General features: G+C 43.2%; 1 protein-coding gene across 2 annotated transcripts; it reads left to right on the top strand.

The window, feature by feature from the left end:
* The first annotated feature begins 1,120 nt into the window (after positions 1-1,120).
* LOC131836647 (homeobox protein SIX4) lies at positions 1,121-13,902 on the top strand. Of its 2 annotated transcripts, XM_059182252.1 has the most exons (4): positions 1,121-1,174; positions 1,383-2,224; positions 4,964-5,652; positions 9,515-13,902. In XM_059182252.1, exons 1-4 carry the CDS (start codon positions 1,172-1,174, stop codon positions 10,309-10,311), a joined length of 2,331 nt encoding a protein of 776 aa, XP_059038235.1. In that variant the 5' UTR covers positions 1,121-1,171; the 3' UTR covers positions 10,312-13,902. The 2 variants fall into 2 exon arrangements, with proteins under 2 accessions (XP_059038235.1, XP_059038234.1); XM_059182251.1 differs by lacking the exon at positions 1,121-1,174 and having other exon boundaries at positions 1,265-2,224.
* Positions 13,903-21,571: the final 7,669 nt, after the last annotated feature.

Raw genomic sequence — 21,571 nt, 5'->3', positions numbered from 1 at the left:
ACGATGTCATTAAAATGTTGGATTTTGAGAAAGAATACCAGCAGATGGACCTAACTAACCCAAAGAAATCACAGAAGCAGAGATGGGTTCATCCTTTTCTGTGTTAAGACCTCATGCAAACCATAAAAGAGACATGACTGCAAACAGCAGCAGACTTCACCCCCAGGCATTTCACCTCAAACCAGAGGGCAGTCTTCCATCTGTCTGTGCTGCTGAAAGGGCTGCTGATCCTGCATTGATCTCCTGGAAGACACCTGCACTTAGAACTGGTGCTTCCACCAAGAATATCACCACCAGAGAACTATTCATACATTTACATGAAAAATGTCCATACTGAAGACTTAAATTTCCATACTTTATTATAATGTAAAGCTTAGATCTCTTCCACTCTATTCCCTGAGATAAACACATTGATTAAACAGTCTATATCTTTAGTTGCACCCTGTTCAACTTTGTTGTGTTGCCAGACCTCCAGGTGAGTGAATGTTAAATGCCTTTTGAAGGTTTCTTGTTTTTGTCCTTTCAGTGGGCTCTTTATACATCTATTATTCTAAGATATTCAAATATCTCCCCCTTTTTAGTTTAGCATAAACCTTTTCCCCTTGGAACATTCCCTAGTGACATTCTATTCTGGACCCTTTTGAATACAAAATCCTTGATAAAGTCGTCTTGGACAGGGAGGTAAAGGGGAAACAGGAACATATAAAAGCTTCTCAATCGTCTCCTTTGAAATTTTGTCATCTGGATGCTTGACGGTGGTCTCTTTGTTAAGAGTTCAGCATCTGGACCTCAAGGCCACACAATTAATATTCCCGCTGGAATCCTAGGAACTCTCTTTGAAAAAGCCTGTTGTCCAGTTTTCAGGCCACATTAGGTAATTTCCCGCCCAGGAGCATGGCCTAAAAAGAATGTCGGTGTTTCCCTTCAGGTATAGGTGCCTGGGGGTCAGGGGGAGAGGGAAAGGCAAGGGGTGGAGTGGGAGGCGGGTGATCGACAGGGATAGAAACCGTGTCTCCTCCTCCCTCTGAATGTGAAATAGCCAATGAGGTAGCGCGGCCGGGCCGGCCCGGCCGCCAGTGCCATATAGTATGCAGCAACCCGAGGAGTCACGTTGGGGGAACAGCAGAAAGCAGCTATCCTTTTACACTACTTTGCTCTAGCAGCTATCTTAATGGTGACTGCGTGGCCGGGGGGAAACCTGATCGGCCAGATCCAGCCGAAACCGGGAGGGAGGGAGTGGGCTTTCCGGAGGGGGGGAGGAGGGAGGGAGAAGAAGAAGGAGGAGTAAGAGAGGGGGAAAGAAAGAGGAAAAGAGTGCGAGGGAGTGAGGGAGGGAGGAAAATAAACAACAAAAAATGTCCTCTTCCTCCCCCACCGGGCAGATTGCAAGTGCGGCGGACATCAAGCAGGAGAATGGGATGGAAAGCGCCTCGGAAGGGCAGGAGGCGCCCCGAGAAGTGGCGGGGGGCGCGGCGGCGGGGCTGAGTCCCCCGGCTCCAGCCCCTTTCCCCCTGGAGCCGGGGGACGCCTCGGCCGCCGCCGCAAGGGTGAGCGGAGAGGAAGGGGCAGTGGCGGCAGCGGCGGCGGATCAGGTACAACTCCACTCGGAACTTCTGGGCAGGCACCACCACGCCGCGGCCGCCGTCGCCGCCGCCGCCGCCGCCGCGCAGACCCCACTGGCCTTCTCGCCCGACCATGTCGCCTGCGTGTGCGAGGCGCTGCAGCAGGGGGGCAACCTGGACCGCCTGGCCCGGTTCCTGTGGTCCCTGCCCCAGAGCGACCTGCTACGTGGCAACGAGAGCCTGCTGAAGGCGCGGGCGCTGGTGGCCTTCCACCAGGGCATCTACCCCGAGCTCTACAGCATCCTCGAGAGCCACAGCTTCGAGTCGGCCAACCACCCGCTGCTGCAGCAGCTCTGGTACAAGGCGCGCTACACCGAGGCCGAGCGAGCCCGCGGCCGGCCACTGGGCGCCGTGGACAAGTACCGGCTGCGCAGGAAATTCCCCCTGCCCCGCACCATCTGGGACGGCGAGGAGACGGTGTATTGTTTCAAGGAGAAGTCGCGCAACGCGCTCAAGGAGCTCTACAAGCAGAATCGCTACCCTTCGCCCGCCGAGAAGCGGCACCTGGCCAAGATCACCGGCCTCTCCCTCACCCAGGTCAGCAACTGGTTCAAGAACCGCCGGCAGCGCGATCGGAACCCCTCAGAGACCCAGTCCAAAAGGTGAGCGCCAACTTTCCTCCGCCTCCCCTTTTCTCTCCCCCACCCCCTTCCCAGCTTTCTTTTCCTCCAAGTGCTCGCAAACATGGCGCTTACCTTCCCCACCAGCCTGGTCCGGCTGCCCACCTCTCCCCGCCCCCCACCTCTCCCGGACCGGGGGATGGGGGGGCGGCGGTGGCGAGAGGCGGGGGAACCTCCCTCCTTACCCTCCCCCTCCTCCCCCCAGAAGTTTCTCGTCGCCCGCTTAGGTCTCAGTCCCCGCCCCCACCACGGCTGGTCACTGCCGCCCAGTTTCCCACCCCCATCCCGCTGGCTTTGAAGTTGCCACTCTCTCTCGGGTTCTGGCGGGGCGCAGGAGCGTGTGTAGGCGCCGGAAAGGCAGCTCTGGTTGCCGCCAGAGGCCCACGGAGGTTGCCAGCGCGGGCCCGGGTCTGCACCTCCAGCGGGTTACACCGGCCGGGCGTGCGCACGAGCTCCTTCACCCCGCGCCCCGGGTTCGGCTGCCGCCCCCCATCCCGCCCCGCCGCCGCAACCTGCGTTAGAGGTCGCCTTGGCCGCTCTAGAAGAATGAGGGTGTTGGTGGGGGCTTGCGTTTCAGAAGGGGGGCTGGGGACGTCGAGGTTTTATGTGACAGAGTTAATCATTCACCCGGCCCGCTGTGGTTCCCTTCGCGGCCGCGGCAACGTGGGGTGATGGTGCGGGCTGGGCTCTGCCGTGTTTTGAAACCTGATTCTGAACTCCTTCGGATCGGATTTCAGCGCCGCCGGGGCAGTGGGGCTGGAGGGCTTGCTTCCTCGGTCCCCGAACCCTGCGTGGCTCCCTCCTGGGACAGCGATTGGGGGTGGGGGCGCTATCAGCTCCACACCTCCTAGAGTGCCCACTCTGGCGGGTTTGAACTTTTGGGCTGGCAGAGTTTTGGATCCCAGCTGGTAGAAAATAGGGTTTCCACCTCTTTCCTGCGTCCTTTCGAGTCAGACACCTGGAGGGTATATTTTGTTTATTGTTGAGCGAACTATGGAGAAGATCGCCTAAAGAGATGGTGTCTCAAGCCACGCGGGCATAGAACAGAAAGAACCCTACAGCTCGAGGTTCTGCGCCGGTTAGGAATTTGGGAGCCGCGGAGCGCGTCCGGGCCGAGCGAAGGTGATCACCCCGCGCATTCCAGCGTCCGCCGCGGTCCGCCCTTGCCGCTCCTGCCCCTGCGCCCCTCCCGGGGCCGGCCGGCTCCGGCGCTCGTCGCCTGAGGCAGGGAGGGAGGCGCTGTGTCCGAGCCGGGCCTCGCGGTAACCAAAACAAAACGCGCACTGTGACTTGCATGCATCCTTCCGCAGACTTTAGGGGAGACCCAGAGGAGGCCTGTTGGTCACCCCGCGCCAGCTTGTGGCAGCGGATCCTGTCGCTCGGAGCTCCGTCGGAATCCTCAGGGCCAGAGGCAGGGGGTGGGGAGCGGGCGTGGCACGCAGGCCAGCTGCCCTGTAGCCCCCACTCCCCGGCTGAGCTCGTTCCCCTGAGCTCGTTCCCCGTCTCCCTAGCCACACTCTGCCGGCTCTGTACGTCCCCCCGCCCCAACGCCACAACCCCCGCCCCCGGCCCAGTTGCCTGGTTTGGGCCCCTCTCCGGATCTACCTCCCACCCGCACCCCCGGTGAGTCACCCTCGCAGACGGCGACGGCTGCTCAGCCTCAGCTCGTAAATCAAAGCGCTTTCTGCGCTCCTGGCCCCGCAGCCCAAAGCCCGGGTAATCCCCTCCCCTCCCCTTGAAAGCGAACCGACCGCCGGGCACTGCGAGGGACGTGGATCTTCTACGAGGCCAAGTCGCACCACGCTTCCCAGCTGCCCACTAACTGACCCTTTCACCCCCTCCCAGCTTCAGACCAAATGGGAACTCCCACCACTACCCCTTCCCGGATTTGGTGTTTCCCCTTAAGTGAAGGAGTGAGGAACACAGTCCAGCCTGGAGCAGAAGGAATGAGGGTGCTGGGGAAGGGGTTACAAGGCTGCTGAGTGACCCACACCCTTTCCCTCCCACCTCACCAGGGCACTGGATGGTGTATGTTAAATAGGCCCCTATGGCTTCTTTTGGATTCAAAGGAGACTGCACATAACAGTTCTTGGGTTGAAAGTGCCTTTCCTACATCAAGGACAGCCACTTTGTTGAATGAGAGAGTTGTCAGTCTGGTGGAGTAGAAGTTTGGGAGCAGGTGAGAAAATGATCTCTTGTTAACTAACTGACAAACAAAACACTTCCCACCTCCTGCTCCTTTGGCAGTTTCATTTCCCTCCAAGATCACACTAATCTGAATTGGTTTTGAGGGGAGGGGAAGGAGTTCCTAAACAGGAAAGACTGACCACTGACCACCTACCTCATCTAGGGAATTTTTTCTGTGGTGTAGGTAGCAGCGAATTTAACAGGAAGGAATAACTTCAATGCTATAAAAATGTATATACAATTCTCATAGTAAATCCTGTTAGCTGAATTTACATCTTCCAGATCTCTGGACTTTGCCTGAATTTATTATTGGTAAAAATGGTCGGCACAGGAGAGTTTATCTTCCCACATTCTCTGGAAGGTCCGAATCTGCTGGAAGGTCTCATAGCTTAAACAGAACCAAAGGCTTCCTGCTCTGCTTTCCTTAAATACTGACTTTAATGGGGTTAGAGGCTGGATTTCTAAACAAATGGCACTATGTAGAACGTCCTCCCTCTCACCTCTGGAATGTCTTGGTTTTCCCTCTCTCTGCAGTGAGTCAGATGGCAATCCCAGCACTGAAGATGAATCCAGCAAGGGCCATGAGGACTTGTCTCCTCATCCACTCTCCGGTTCCTCGGATAGTGTTGCCAACCTCAGCCTTCCCAGTCACATGGAGCCAGTATACATGCAACAAATTGGAAATGCTAAGATCTCATTAAGCTCTTCTGGAGTTTTGTTGAACGGAAGCTTGGTGCCCGCTAGTACTTCACCTGTCTTTCTTAATGGTAATTCTTTCATTCAGGGACCCAATGGAGTCATCCTTAATGGACTAAATGTGGGGAATACACAGACTGTGTCATTGAACCCACCAAAAATGGCCTCAAACATTGTGAGCAATGGTATATCCATGAGTGACATACTTGGGTCTACCTCCCAGGATGTGAAGGAATTCAAAGTCCTCCAGAGTTCTTCAGCTAACTCAGCAGCCACCACGTCTTACAGCTCCAGTGCCCCTGTGTCATTCCCAGGGCTCATCCCCAGCACTGAGGTAAAAAGAGAAGGTGTTCAAACAGTGGCTTCCCAGGACGGAGGCTCTGTGGTGACTTTTACTACACCCGTGCAAATTAACCAGTATGGCATTGTCCAGATCCCCAATTCCGGAACGAACAGCCAGTTCCTTAATGGGAGCATTGGATTCTCTCCACTGCAGCTGCCTTCTGTTTCCGTAGCCGCTTCACAAGGTAAAAGTCTCATTCGGTACCATAATGCACCAGTGACTGTTTTAGCCTGCTGCTGTAAATGACGCGTTTGGTGAGAGCTATAGATTGATGTTACTCTTCAGGTACCTTACTGGCCGCCACAGCTGCAGAGAGCCTCGGTCTGTCTCTCCTCCTTTGCCACAGCAGTGTAATATCCTGCTTGTTTGGCTCTCTGGCATCATGGAGATGGGCTTTTGTTTTCCTAACAACTGAATGGAAAAATACAGTTCAGAGCAAATCTTGCCAGTTCTACAATTATAGAAATATGATAAGTCAATTGGTGCTTACAGAATAACCCATTGCTTGACATTTTAAGATTAAAAATTAATGATATTGCTAAGAACACAAAATTAGTCTAAGCAATTGGTACGAAATGTGTACACTTTACCTAAGCATTTTCTGTTTGACCAAAAAGTGTTTTAGAAGAGCAAGCTGAAAAGACTGAATCAATTGTGTTTGAATCATGTTCCTCCTATAATTAAAACTAACTGAAAAACGAACTAAAGGAAAACCAGAGGAATGTGTGACTGGGAGTCTGTTGCTCTGCGTGTATGCCCCCCTAGGAAGGCAACTATAAGCCTTATTATATATATGTTTGTGACTTGACCAAGGGCAGTATTCTAAAGAAAACACTGATCTGAAATTCAGGAAACCTGAAGCCGATAGGCCACTTCTTCACTGACTTTAAGCAAGTCTGATGACTCTGTGTCATTGTTTGTGTATAGAAACAGGAATGGTTAGAATCTCAGTGGAGGTGGCAGAGGCCCTTAAACTTAGGAGTAGGTGATGTCAATGCAGGTTTGCCTTCCTGTAAGCGAATCTGAATGTCCAGACTTTTATGAAACCAAAATAAGTAGTTGTTTGCCTTAAAGATCAGCTTCCTATAAAATGGCTTTATCCAAAAAAATATCCGTTTATGCACAACTTTTTTTGTTTTCACAACTATGATCTGCTTCAGTTTATAGGAGGCATTAATGGAAAAAATGTTGTTGAACACATTTCATTCTGTAGAATCAATTATCAGGTAGAAGGGCAGTAAAAACACAAAACTCCTGAAGCACAACATGTATTTATTCATTGTTCCAAGTTCTGGAAAGGATTAAGTCAAGTCACTATCTGACCTAAGGCAAAAATATGGAAACCACAAGGAAAGTCAAAGTTCTTCATTTTATAGTATAGTAATTTAATGTGGATCTAACCCCTTTTTGTCTTTTCAGGAAATTTCCAAAACAGTAGGTAACATTTTAAAGACAACAAATGTGAGCAAAAAGTATGAGATGTACATTGGGGAAGAAGAAAAAAGCAATCTAGAAATATGCTACCATAGAAAATCATTGCAAACTAACAGCTAATTTTTAAAATGGGACATTTAATATGAATAAGAATAGCATTTTCAGTTAAAAAATCTAAGATCAGGGGCGCCTGGGTGGCTCAGTGGGTTAAGCCGCTGCCTTCGGCTCAGGTCATGATCTCGGGGTCCTGGGATCGAGCCCCGCGTCGGGCTCTCTGCTCAGCGGGGAGCCTGCTTCCTCCTCTCTCTCTCTGCCTGCCTCTCTGCCTACTTGTGATCTCTCTCTGTCAAATAAATAAATAAAATCTTTAAAAAAAAAAAAAAAATCTAAGATCAAATGACAGAGCTGTCAATCCTTAGACTGTCTGTGTGCATTAAAGGCCTAAGTTTAACCACATGGGTCCAGGAAGTAACGTTCCTTTAGAGTAATTATGGACTGCAGGTCTCAATAAAGCATTTAGGGATTCAGGCTTTCTCAAAAATGGATACTAAGGCTTGCTTTAAAATGTGCAGACAACGGAGATTATCCTTCAATAATTAGTATTTATATGGAAATCCAGAATATCTACATCTTTTGCTCACTTTATAATCTCAGAAAATAAGGGGTGCTTTCCTTACCATCATTACAAAGTTAAGCTTTTCACCTATGTCCTTTTTCATTTGGATTTTTTTAACTGATTTTGAAATTATTGTCCAGGTTATAATTCAGGTACAGTTACACTTAAATATCAAGTTTTAGATCACATCTGCTTTTCTTCCTTCATTCATATATGCTATAATGTCTACATGTTCAAAATTATTTTATTTATATATTTCAGTAGCTGTTGGGGAAAATGTGCTGTCATATTATTTATGGTTCTCAAAAAATAACTAATCATTATGTTCACATATACATAGGCAAATACTTTCATAATGCGTAAGACATAACAAAATAAATATTTCAGATGATTTTGCTACAGTTTAGCAGCCAGCAGGAATTTTAAAGCATACTTAAGTTGAAGTCAAATAAAAGCCTTTTCATTTGTTTGGCCTGGAACAAACATTTATGTTAGGGAAGAGCCCAGACGTACATAGAAATGTTTTTATTAACATCAATATTTCCACGAAGAGGACTTTCTAGTGGTTAAATCTTTTTTAAAGCTTAAATGCAATCTTTTCTTCTTCTTTTTTTTTTTTCATTTAAAGACATTTCTTTGAATTTAAGGTGCTTAAAAAGTGTTTGGAAGACGTATAAACAGCCCTGTGACATTTATTTATCAATATAGGTGGTAATATATTATTAAAAATTGTTCTAATTATTTGGTAACAGTTATTCTAATTCAAGAAGGGGTATGTCTCAGGTGAATTACCTTTAATATTGAGCAGTTTTCTCAAAATAATAGTTTACTGAACATCTAATTTGAGATCAGAGTAAACAACCCATCCGAATTATTCTGTCACAAAATTCCCTCAGGTCCACCTTTCTTATAGCAGCAGGATCGTTGCCATCATTTTACTGTGTCTATGTAAAGACTCAAAAAGAAAAGTGTTTTATTTCATAGCAGGAGTGAGTGGAAGGGTCTAATTCATCTCCATGGTCTGAGTTACCTCATTTTTGAACATCTTCTCAGCTTTCCATTTATGTTTCTTTTTCTGCTTCTGCTCTCTGTAGACCACTATAGTGAGAGCCAAAAATACGAACCTTTTAGAGAGCATTAGCTCTAGTTATTTACATTAATCTGTAATTTTAGAAGTACACTTTATCATTAATTTTTCCTATCACCACAATCCTGAAAATCCAGAACTGGCACAACAAAAGAAAAAACTATTGAATATTTTGTTGACATTACTTTATGGTTAGTTTGGTGAAAGTTTGAAACTTGTCTGTACAGGTTTATATGGTTAACTTCAAGCCCCAGGGCAACTCATTTTACAGGGATTTTCTACATTTCTATTTATGTCGGTTACTGAGCTTGTCTTTTTTTTTTTTAAAGATTTTATTTATTTATCAGAGAGAGAGAGGGGGAGAGAGCGAGCACAGGCAGACAGAATGGCAGGCAGAGGCAGAGGGAGAAGCAGGCTCCGTGCCGAGCAAGGAGCCCGATGTGGGACTCGATCCCAGGATGCCGGGATCATGACCCGAGCCGAAGGCAGCTGCCCAACCAAGCGTCCCCTGAGCTTGTCTTGAACAAAGGCATTTTATTTTGCATTTGTGTTTTCTAGTTCTTACTGGCAGAGCTAGGTACAACTGTCAACTGATTGAGAGAAATCAAGTTGGTAATAATGATCCAGAAACTTGACTGAAACTAGAACTTGGAAAAAAGGAGGGGATCACACTTGGTTTCTAAACCAGTAGTTCTCACTCCCACTGTGTCATCAGACTTGGGAGTTTAAAATACACCTGTCCTAGGACTTACTGAGTCAGATTTTCAGGAGTAGAGCCTGGGAATCTGTACTTTTAAGTGCTCAAGGTGATTCTGCTGAACCTGAGAAAAATTGTGTGTGTAAAAAGTATCCTTTTTTCCCTTTCCTTACCAATTTCATCAATGATAATCTGTACTTTATTTTTTTTAGGTAATATTTCAGTAAATTCAAGCACTTCAGATGGGAGCACATTTACAAGTGAGTCCACCACAGTCCAGCAAGGAAAGGTTTTCTTGAGCTCTCTTGCTCCCAGTGCAGTGGTATACACTGTTCCTAATTCAGGCCAGACTATAGGATCTGTTAAACAGGAGGGCTTGGAGAGGAGCCTGGTATTTTCTCAGTTGATGCCTGTCAATCAGAATCCACAAATAAATGCAAACCTGTCTTCTGAAAATATCTCGGGGAGTGGCCTCCATCCATTGGCCTCCTCATTAGTTAACGTATCCCCAACTCATAATTTTTCCCTGACTCCCCCTACCTTACTAAATCCCACTGAGCTAAACCCTGACATTGCTGAGAGCCAGCCAATGTCTGCACCTGTGGCAAGCAAGTCTACTGTGACATCTGTCAGCAACACTAACTATGCAACTCTTCAGAACTGTTCCCTCATTGCTGGTCAAGATCTGTTGTCAGTCCCCATGACCCAGGCTGCCCTTGGGGAAATTGTTCCTACGGCTGAAGACCAGGTGGGTCACCCTTCCCCAGCAGTACACCAGGATTTTGTCAGAGAACATCACTTGGTTCTGCAATCAGTAGCTAACATAAAAGAGAATTTCTTAACAAATTCTGAGGGCAAAGCCACAAGCAACTTAATGATGCTGGACTCAAAATCCAAGTATGTCCTAGAGGGCATGGTCGAGACTGTCTGTGAAGAGCTGGAAACAGACAAAAAAGAGCTTGCCAAGCTCCAAACTGTCCAGTTGGATGAAGATATGCAAGACTTATAAACTTGTTCCCGCCCATCCCTCCACCCCCGCCCTTTTTTTCTGGCATCAGCAGGCAGATCTTTTCATGAAGCCCTGAGGACATAAAGCATTTTCCCATTTACAGGGAAACACTGGTTTTGTGAGTAAATGCATTTGAGGGACTGGATTGATCTGCATGAAGATCACAGTTAAATATACAAGAGTAGAACTGCGTTGCCGCAGCTTCTTCGTTCACGAATGTTCTCTCTTAAATAGGTGGAGACAAAGGAACAAGATGAAATATACCAAGTCAAAGTGTATCATTTGGTTGACTTAATATAATTCTAAGGTCAAATGGAACTCTATAGTTCTTTAAATTTAAACTGTATACACCTGACATTGGCTTTAGAAACAATACACTTATTTTTTGTTTACTTTTACTCCATGGGCATTGATGAGGTTAAGAAGCATAAATGGTACTCCGCACTATTGTAAGGGTTTATTTTTTAATATATGCATTTCTGTTTCTCAGCCTTTTTTGTGAAAGTCTTGGTTTGTCTCCACACATTTCCAAATGTGCTTGCTAATAGTCCAGTGGGGCTGAGAAAGTTTGCAACTCCACTAAAAACGCTGAAACAAACTTCAGTATGAGTGTAAATATATTAGTCCTCTAAGCCAGGATTTGAGGAATTACAGTGAATTTTATTTATGCTGTATATGTTTCTCTTATACTTCAGACACTATGAACTGAAAAGAAAAATGTTTTCTTACTGTTTAATTTATTTTTATTGCTTGAACAGGAAGTGAACATAGTTATTTCCAACAAAGTTTTACTTTTTGTAGGATTTTAAAAGTGATGATTTTTATCAGGAGTCTATTATGGTCAATATTAATAACACTGAAACAGGCAATCTAACTCCCAATATTGGAATTTTGGTACTTTTTTTCACATCCTTGTTCTTTATTTAGCAACTCTCTGATTCATTTAAATATGTTTTCTATAGAATTCTATGTGCCTTTTTACCTTGTGGCCTTTTAATTATTCTTAAGGTACAGAAGTGTCAACAAAAGCACTGATGGCTCTTTTCTATCTAACAGGGTTATTTTCACCACAAAATTGCTTTAAATCTGCAGAATTAAGTTTCACTTATGTAATTACGTACATTTATGATGTAAATGGATGATCAACTGATACATTGTTGATGCTTTTCATTACGACGAAAATAACAATCATAGATTACCATGTAAAATGAATTCTGTAGACTATGAAAACAGCCTTTTTAAACTACAGAAAGAATTATGTAAATTCTCTGGAGCAAAACTCTGCCCTGATGAAACTTAGTTCTAGGTGTTTTGAATCAGTTGTTACATGATGATGACATACAACTGTTACTTGCACTATATTATCATGTCTTATTTAAAAGTAAATCTTTTGGGGTTTCTTTGAGAAGCTTGCTTGATAATGTTGTGAGCTGTGGTTATAGTTTCTATCTATCAGGACCGAACACAAAATGGAATAATGCAAATATATTTAGGTAGGGAGTGAAGTCTTTTGGTGACTGCAAAGCAAGAAATGGGAGAAAATGATGTCTTCGAAGATGACTTAAAGTCATCGAACATAAAGCTGTTACCAGTCTTGCTCTCTTCAAGATCAGAACAAAGAGTATACTCTTGATCCCAACAGGCCCATCCGCTAAGCATGTTGAATAAGGGCCATAGAGGACTTCACTTTTCTTGTTATTCCAAATGGAAATCACAGACGTAGATGAAGAGCCCTATCAAGACTTCTTCCCATCGTTTCGTTAAAGAACTTAGATCCCCCCCTTTTTTTTATGGAATTAGTGAATGTTCTTAAACTGCTGAAACTACAGTTTTTCGTCTTTTTTTTTTTTTTAACAGTCAGGTGTTTTAGAGTTCTCTTCCACTCCATCACTCCTTACTCAGCTTGTTTTTTGTTGTTTTTTTTTTTGTAGGTGTGTGCTGATCATGTTACTGAGATTAATTATATGGCTCTGTAGTGTAGTTTACATGAAGATGATGTTTTTTCACTTGATGGCTGCAGATATCGAGAGTTTTGGTTCATTATTTTACAATACTGATCTAATAAGGGAAACAGGAAGATCTAAAAAGTTATATATAGCATATAAATAACTGGAAAAGTTTCATATGTCTTCCAAAAATATAATAAGCCTCTCTTTTATTCAAAATTCTTCCTCTTTTTTTCCCTTAAGAAAAAGGAAAGATAGCACAAAGCTTAAGACTTACCTAGGAAATCCATTCATACTCCTAACATGATGTAATTATACCCCTACAATGACTCCAGGTAGCTACACAATATACCAGGTAAGAATCAATGCACATTATAAAGAACTTACTGTTCTTTTCTATTCTTTCAGTAAAATAAGGGCCAGTTGGTTTATAGCCCATACATATGTGAATGAAATAAGATAAACCCCATGATCTCCTTGCACAGAATTGCAAATGTTTTTTTGCAATACCAAGGGCCAGACTCAACCCTTGGAGTTCATGTGGCAGAATTTCTCTTACATAAACCAATGCTTGAAGATGCTGCAAATGACCCTCAAATGATCCCCAAAGAGGAATCAGAATGGGGTAAAAACTCTCCCTGCAAACCCCAACCCCTGCTGCTGGCTGTAGGATTTTTGGTGTGAGGCTCTCGATGCACTCGATGCCAGAATGTGGCATTTAGCTCTTAGTTACAGCTAGTAAAGAACAGTTTTATCATTTAAAGAGGCGGTACATTTGTTCCTCAAGCAAGCAAGAACACCTGTGTTGTAGTGTTTCCTAGCTCGTGTATATTTATAGTAATGAAAAGACTGACTCGTACACATGTTTCAGTGCCTTTCTTGTGTTATGAAAGGCAAGTAGATGTTATAGCCATAGGTAAAAATGTGTAGTTAAATTGCACACTGACCTTAAATCTCCCTGTATATGCCCGTGCATCTTGCATGTCAAAAGTTGGATTATTGGGCATGTGTTGCAGCCTGCCTGCTACATGTTAGGCAAGTGTGCATTAGTACATAGAAGTTATTCATTCTTTTACAATGTTTTTGACAGATCATCTCATCATAAAAATATAAATAATTCAGGACATTTGTGGGGAAAGAATTACATTTTATGAAAGATGTTTCAAAGTCTTCCTAGAACTTAGATGATAGAGCCTAAGAGTTATTTTGTATCTAGTTGATACATTTCATGTTAATTTAATATTACAACCATACATTTTATTAATCAAAATTATGTAGCATGTGACTCTTTTGGCTTTCAGGGTTCTCAATTTTTGTTCTTTTGTTGCATGTACTGTATGTTTAGAGGAGACCGGTTATATACTCAATATGGTTTTACTGTGCCTTACACAAAGAGAAAATCTATTCAGAATGTATATCACGGGGTGGGGTAACAGAGTCTCTACTGCACTGTTAGGTGATGGCACACAGAGCATGTCCCAGAACATTTCTGTGCTTAATTACCCAACCAAAGAGATCTAAAGTATGTATGTTGTACTGTAATAGGGGTTTATGCCTGGACAGTTAAGTGTTTTATTTGTTTTCTGAAATGATGTGAACTTATTTTTCTAAACACTATGCTAAATAAACTTTATATTTATACATACATGGTGTGTAAAAGTTCTTTATCCCTGGGGCACCTGGGTGGCTCAGTGGGTTAAGCCTCTGCCTTCGGCTCAGGTCATGATCTCAGGGTCCTGGGATCGAGCCCCATATAGGGCTCTCTGCTCAGCAGGGAGCCTGCTTCCCCCTCTCTCTCTGCCTGCCTCTGCCTACTTGTGATCTCTCTCTGTCAAATAAATAAATAAAATCTTAAAAAAAAATAAAAGTTATTTATCCCTGTGGGTGGGGGGTAGGGAGGAGAGAAAAGAAGGGAAAAAGAAAAACAAAACCCACACAAACATTTCATAGACTAGCAGGCCCAAGGACAACGGGAGTCATTTTAGAACAGTCTCTGTTGGTTTTTGTGCAAAATTATGCAATTTGCTTAATGGTATTGCTTACCCCGAGCTAAATGATTAGATTTCATCCTCCTTAATGTAAAAAAATGTTTCCTATTCATCTGGATATTCCACAATCTGACTCTCATACTCCATAAGGTGTAGTGGAATTAAATTCCATGATCCAAAGGCCTTTCTATTCCTACCCTTACTGGATGAGCTCGATATAATGCATCTTTCAAACATTCCCATCAGCCGAAGTCTGGTCACACTGCCCTTGGGTCCACCTGTGCACTGACCTGAAGTTACGGACTCGGCTGCACCACTGAAGACTCAGTCCTGCTACAGTTTGATTCCACCTTTAAAATTACATAATCTCTGAAGAGGTGTGCCTCCCACACTAAATTAGAGGGGTTTGGATAAGGGAGATTGATACCAACTGTACAATCGTGTTACAAAACCAGTTAAAGGCATCGAATTAGTTTCAGGTATGTCTCAACTTTTTTTATATTCTTGTCATTCGCTTCACTTTTTTAGTGATTTTCTATGTAGCTGAACCAGTTGAAGTGGATAGTGTCTCAGTGAGTCTAGGGTCAGAGTATTGTGGAGTGGTTACATTTTATAACATCTTAACCAAACAAATATTTTAAAACATTTGACAGGTCACTGACCTACTTCAAACATTTGTGGCTCTGCAGAATCTAGCAAACTAAATAAAAACCCTCAAGGGGAATTCAAGACTTTCATCCCCCTCTTCCTGCTTCCCTAAAGAAATAATAAATGTGGAGTGCCCGGCTGGCTTAGTCAGTAGAATATGTGAGTCTTGATCTTGGGGTCATGAATTCAAGTCCCACCTAGGGTGTAGAGCTTACTTAGAAAAAAATAATAAATGTGGAAATTTATCTTTACACCATCACATTTTCAGAAAGTAGATAGTAAATAAATATAGATTCAGATAATGGCCAGTACTACAAAGTCCGTAACAGGGTAATGAGATTGAGCACGGGGAATGGTGGAAGCGGAGACACACATTACATTCATCGGGTCAAGGAAAGTCTCAAGGAAATAAACTTTCAAGAAAGAGGTATGAATGATGAGAGGGAACCAGCCCACAAGACTTAGGAAAAAAATCGCATTCCAGACGCAGGGAACAGCAGGTACAAAGGCCCTGAGGGAGGAACAGAGTGGCTGGATCACAGTGTGAACCCTAGGGGTCATTTAGAAGGAGATCCAGTCAGAGAGATAAGCAAGTAGGTGCCAGATCTCAAGTAGAACTTTATTGGTCTGTGCTAAATAGTTTGGATTTGAGTCAGAGAACCAAGGATTGCTATAACTTGATTTACACTTTAAAATGTCATTCTGGGGATGCCTGGGTGGCTCAGTTGGTTGGACGACTGCCTTCGGCTCAGGTCATGATCCCGGAGTCCCAGGATCGAATCCCACATCAGGCTCCCAGCTCCATGGGGAGTCTGCTTCTCCCTCTGACCTTCTCCTCGCTCATGCTCTCTCTCACTGTCTCTCTCTCTCAAATAAATAAATAAAATCTTTAAAAAAAAAAATAAAAATTAAAAAAAAAAAAATGTCATTCTGCCTTTTTTTCGGAGGACAGTGTTCTCCGAAGCCATTCTTGTGAGGGAAGGAATTAGGAAATTATGTCATGTTGTCCTAAGCTCTTGGACAGGAAATACTTCAGGAGCTGTTGAAGCATGTATGGCAGTTTTTTTCCTAAATGTCTCCAGAATTTTGTGCTCTTGAAGCCTTTTGTCTGTTCTGCCTCTCGCTGTTAGCCAAAGCTGCCAGCTTCCTGCTAGGATTGTCCCAGTCTGAACCTGTGCCCTGAACTCCATTCTGGTAGATCCAGTTCCCTAATGGATATTTTCAGAATGTCCCAGTCATCTATGACTCTACATGTGAAAAATTTAAACTATTATCTTTGCTTTAAGCCTGTTTCTCACTCGGTGCTCCTCATTCTATAGCAGCACTTGTTTACCCACCGGCCAAGTCAAAAATCTGGGACTCACCCTGGAGTCTTCTCTCCCTTTATTCCCACCCCTCCACCAGATCACTACATCTCTCCATGGCTGCTCTTTTACTGTCTCTTGAATCAATTCCTTCCCCTACATTTCTAGAGTTACTGCCATAGTTTAGGCACATACCGCTTTTGTTGTTGTTGTTTGTTTTTTAAAGGTTTTGTTTTTAAGTAATCGCTACACCCAACATGGGGCTTGAACTCACAATCCCGAGATCCAGAGTCTCATGCTCCACTGACTGAGCCAGCCAGGTGTGCTGCTATTTACCTTTTCTTGACGGAATCATTACAACTGCCTCCTACCTGGTATCTCAGTGTCTGGTCTTCATTCCAGGCTACATTACAATTCCATTCAGTTGCAACTTTCAGAATTCAAGACCTATTTCAGCCTTGCTTTCCACTTTAGAACCTTCAATGGTCTCCACTGTCTATGAAATAACATTTATTTATTTTTTAAAAAGATTTTATTTATTTATTTGACAGAGAGAGAGAGAGAGCATGAGCTGGGGAACAGCAGGCAGAGGGAAAGGGAGTGGGAGAGCTCAGGGGTGCTGAGCAGGGAGCCCCATGCGGGACTCAATCATGAAGCCCCTGGGATCATGAGCTGAGCCAAAGGTAGATGCTTAACGACTGAGCCACCCAGGCAGCCCTGAAGTACCATTTAAACCCCTTAACAGAGGCGCCTGGGTGGCCCAGTCTGTTATGCATCTGATTCTTGGTTTTGGCTCAGGATCATGAGATCGAGGTGCGTGTCAGTCTCCACGCTCAGGGCGGAGTCTGCTTGGAATTTTTCTTGTTCTCGCTCACTCTCTAAAATACATAAATAAATCTTCCAAAAAGTAAAAAACCAAATCCCTTTAGATACAAAGCCCCCAAGATCCAGGCCCTACCTCTCTGTCTAGTCACATCTGTTGCCCAAAGGGACAAGGTCCTTTCTACCCAATCTCCAAGACTCACTAGACATCACTAGCAGAGCTAGTGCTCCAGCAAGCTCCGTCTCACCCCCATAACCAGAATGTTGTGTGGCCCATTCTGTGATTTGACGAGGATTTATGTCTTCCTTAGTGTAGCACCTATCACATTATTATGAATTTGCTTCTCTGCACTTTTGTCTCTGTTTCTCTGGCATTCAGTATAATGGAGAAGAGTAGGCATTTAAAAAATATTTGTTGAATCAACAGTGACTCTGTTATCCTTTCCTTTAAATCATTTCACTTCCTCTGGAACAAGGAACTGCATTGCTAGGGCCCCTGAGTGGCTCAGTCAGTAGAGCATGTGACTCCTGATCTTGGGGGTGTGAGTTCAAGCCCCGCATTGGATGTAGAGATTACTTAGAAAATGATAAAATCTTTGTAAAAAAAAAAAAAAAAGAAACTTCATTGCTAAACTAGTTAAAGCATTATCCCTATTTAGAGCACACACAAAAAAAATAAAAATAAAAATAAATCAATACGTTGGAGGGTCGGGCCCAAAAGTGGTTCTTTGAATCTTCTAGCATTAGTGGATGGTCTTTATGGTCATTATTTTCCTTACTGCTCCAAGGTTTTTTTCCACTTACTTCGAAACAGAAGCTGGGTTCCAGAAGATAGAGGTTGGCTAAAGTTTGACAGACAAGTGGGCCATTAGCACAAAATACAGTCACTAAGCCTTTTTAGATCAATGTTTCAAAATAGCCATGATGTACAGAAAAGCTATTTATACTTATGTATAGATATACCTTCTAAAAATATTCTCTCTGTGGATGTATTCCTATTACTTGTATGTGAACTGAGTAGATGTCTAAAAAGTCTATGAGGAATAGTAAATGGAACATAGAGTTTTAGACATCAGGAAATCTGGATTCTAATTAGCTTTCAGATTTGGGAAACATCAATTCACCACTATGGAACCTATTTTTTTCCATTGAAATGGGTGTGTTAGGTATCCTTATATTTGAGATCCATGTCACTTTAAGAAAAGAAAAAGGTTAATAAAATGCACTGCACATGTTAAGAAGATCAACTCAATTACAGAATAAAAATACACTGTCACCTGCAGAGGACTACAATTGTAAGATAAAATAATGACTACTAAGTCAATGACCTGCGACCCTCCAGGATTATTTAGAGGTGTAGAGAGGAGGCAGGTCTGGCTCTATACACTTCCACATTCTTAACCTGTACCTTCTCTGCCCCCTAAGTGTTCTGCCCTTCTCTCACAGACTGCCCTACCTCCCCAAACACCTTAAGTGATAACCCTGGTGTAGGTGCTTAACAGTGTAAGATAAAATGAACCCAACCCCCCGGCCCCCACGATTTTGCTTTTTTTTTTTTTTATAACTTCTCCCCTCTTCCCGGGAATTTGCATTTTACGGAAGGCTTTTATTTATTTTTTATTTATTTATTTATTTTAGATTTTATTTATTTATTTGAGAGAGAGCGAGAGTAAGAGATAGCATGAGAGGGGAGAAGGTCAGAGGAAGAAGCAGACTCCCCATGGAGCTGGGAACCCAATGTGGAACTCGATGCTGGGACTCGCGGATCATGACCTGAGCTAAAGGCATTCACTCAATTAACTGAGCCACCCAGGTGCCCACGAAGGCTTTTAAAGACACAAAAGAGCCAAACTATTTATCATATTTATCATAAATGATATTATCATATTTATCATAAATGATAAATCTCAGATTAATAAAACTGAGCAAGGTGTTCCCTTTTTCTAAGAGCAGTAGATGTGTGTGTGTGTGTGTGTGTTTGTGTGTGTGTGTGTGTGTATGAAGTTGGGAATAGGAAGAGAAGGATAAATGAGCAGAGGAAAAGAGAGAATATCTCCATTTCTCTTCTTTGTGTGCTTTACTTCCCTACTGGATATCTAGGACTAGAGAGTGGAATTTGAGCTGTTGGATTCTCTGACAACAATTAACAGTGTAGTTTTTCCCCATACCCATCTTATCCAGAGCTTGAGATACTTCCTTCAAGAGAATTCCTGCATTGAAAAGTCATTAGCTGTAGTGAAACCATAAAAATTAGCTATAGAAAAACAAAGGTTGTTCTGGGTTTTTCCTGTTTTGCTTTGCTTTTTAAGATGTGAGCTATAGGGGTCCTTGGGGGGGCTCGGTCAGTTAAGCATCCAACTCTTGATTCCAGCTCAGGTCATGGTCTCAGGGTCTTAATCAAGTCCAGAATTCAGCTCCAGACTCAGTGTGGAACGTGTTTAAGATTCTCTCTCTCTCCCCCTCTCCCTCTGCCCGTTCTCTCTCACACCACTCGCCCCACCCTGCTTGCTCTCTCATAAATAAATAAATAAATAAAGAGCAAGCTTTGGGAATATAAGAGGAGGGCACCTACGTGGCTCAGTCAGTTGGGTGATTGACTCCTGGTTTTGGCTCAGGTCATGATCTCAGGGTCCTGGGTTGAAGCCCCACAACTGACTCCGTGCTCTTTGGGGAGTCTGCTTCAGGATTCTCTCTCCCTCTGCCCCTTCCCCAGCAGACTCACTCTCTCTCTCTCTCTCTCTCTAAAATAAAGAAAGCTTTAAAAAAAAAAAAAAAAAAAAAAAAAGATGTGAGCTATATAGGAGATGTGCCAAAGAAAACCCAAATATACATTTGGTTGAAATTAGGGAATTTAATACAGGTTTGTGTTCATTTTTATTTATTTAATAAATACATTGTTACTGTGTTCTTTAAAAGATGGATGGCCTTGACTATCTTACTATAAATGTATTACTCATTCCTTGGCAAATTTATTTTGTTAGCATTTAATGGGGGAAAAAAGATGATTGAAATCTTGCCCCTGCATGAATAACCATTAGAGCTCTTAATTCTAAAGTGATGAAGGATCCTATCTCAATCATCCCAGATCGATTTTCCGAAATCTCTCCAATAGACACATAATAGTTATCAGAATACATACAGTCTCCAAGAGTCCCTTACTTCTAGTCTCACTATACAGTCATATTCTACTGTCTTAACAAACACGCATCTCTCTTCCCAAGGACAAGCACAGATTTTCACATCAGTAGCAAGTTGATAGTGTTAACACTGAGCTCCTAGTATGAGTGAAGCTGTGTTAATATAGGATTTGTGTTTTTCCAAGGAGGAATAAATCAGGTTAGAATTTGCCTTTATTTTATTTTAATGGTGCATATTAACAATGTAAATTAAATGAATGAACAAGACTGGGTCTCTAGGTAAAGTATCGAAGGTGAAAGAAGGTGAAAGACTATCAAATACTTTAAATTCCTAAGAAGCACTCTAAAATACATGAGCTATTGAAATGTTAAATACAAAGCATTTCTGTTTATCACAACAGATCCCCGTATGGCTCCTACAAGAAAATATTTTCTAAGCTATTATAAGGGCTATAAATAAAGCTGCCTTTTAAATTTTTTTTCCTGTACTCCAAATTTTTCATTAATTCACACTAACAGACCTCTTTTCAGTCTTTGTTAGTTAGGTTTCTCCATGAAAACTGCTAAATGTGTCTGTAAACCAAGGTAATTTTAAAGAAAAGGAAACAGTTAAGTGCAACCTTTGATATAATACCCTAAATACTACTTTATATGCCTAACAATTGTGTTACCTTACATGCATACTCCCTCCCCCCAGAGGTCTGAGGGAACAGAAGTCATAGATCCCCACTGTTGGTTTTCACTGCTGTGAAGAATATGGCAACATTCAGCAGAGATTTGTGCTTCTGGATGCCAATTCGATGAAGTACAAATCTTGGCAATGACAATGCACTTGTATATAAACATAAGACCAAGCTTGTGGTTTGGGCCCAAGTTCCTGTACCAAAGGCCAAAGTTGTGCTGAAGGACCACTTTCAGCCTCTGGAAACATCAGGAACCCTGAAAAGCTCCCAAAGCTCTGCTTGAATTAGTTTATATAATTTTTTTAAAAACTTGTTTATATATTTGAGAGAGAGAGCACACAAGCAGAGAGAGAGGGAGAGAAAGAATTCTCAAGCAGACTCCCTACTGAGTGCAGAACCCAACGTGAGGTTCAATACGAGGACGCTGAGATCATTACCTGAACTGAAATCCAGGCAGATGCTTAACTGACTAAGCCACCTAGGTGCCCCCAGTTTACTTAATTTAAACCAAACCTCAGCATTCACAGGTCAAGTGCTAGGCTCGTTACCGGGGACTCAAAGATGGAGAGGCCACCCTCTAAAAGCTAAGAACTAAGTTAAGTGAATTAATAGGGACATACAAATTATCCCAGTTAAAGAACTACAAAAGAAGTATGTAGAACATATCCAGAAGCACTGTACAAGACCCAAAATTCAGAGATATTTTATATTTTAAAAATGTATTTTAAGGGG

The sequence above is a fragment of the Mustela lutreola genome, chromosome 7 (assembly GCF_030435805.1).
Source record: "Mustela lutreola isolate mMusLut2 chromosome 7, mMusLut2.pri, whole genome shotgun sequence".
Lineage (NCBI taxonomy): Eukaryota > Metazoa > Chordata > Mammalia > Carnivora > Mustelidae > Mustela > Mustela lutreola.
Note: the sequence above shows the minus strand (reverse complement) of the source record. Positions and strands in the feature narration are given on the sequence as shown.

What these genes read in the sequence shown, in the direction of transcription:
- LOC131836647 (XM_059182251.1), top strand. Translation starts at nt 1,356, where the DNA reads ATGTCCTCTTCCTCCCCCACCGGGCAGATTGCAAGTGCGGCGGACATC. An exon ending in TCAGAGACCCAGTCCAAAAG is followed by an intron (nt 2,225 to 4,963) that starts GTGAGCGCCAAC and finishes CTCTCTCTGCAG; the next exon opens with TGAGTCAGATGGCAATCCCA. An exon ending in TTCCGTAGCCGCTTCACAAG is followed by an intron (nt 5,653 to 9,514) that starts GTAAAAGTCTCA and finishes TATTTTTTTTAG; the next exon opens with GTAATATTTCAGTAAATTCA.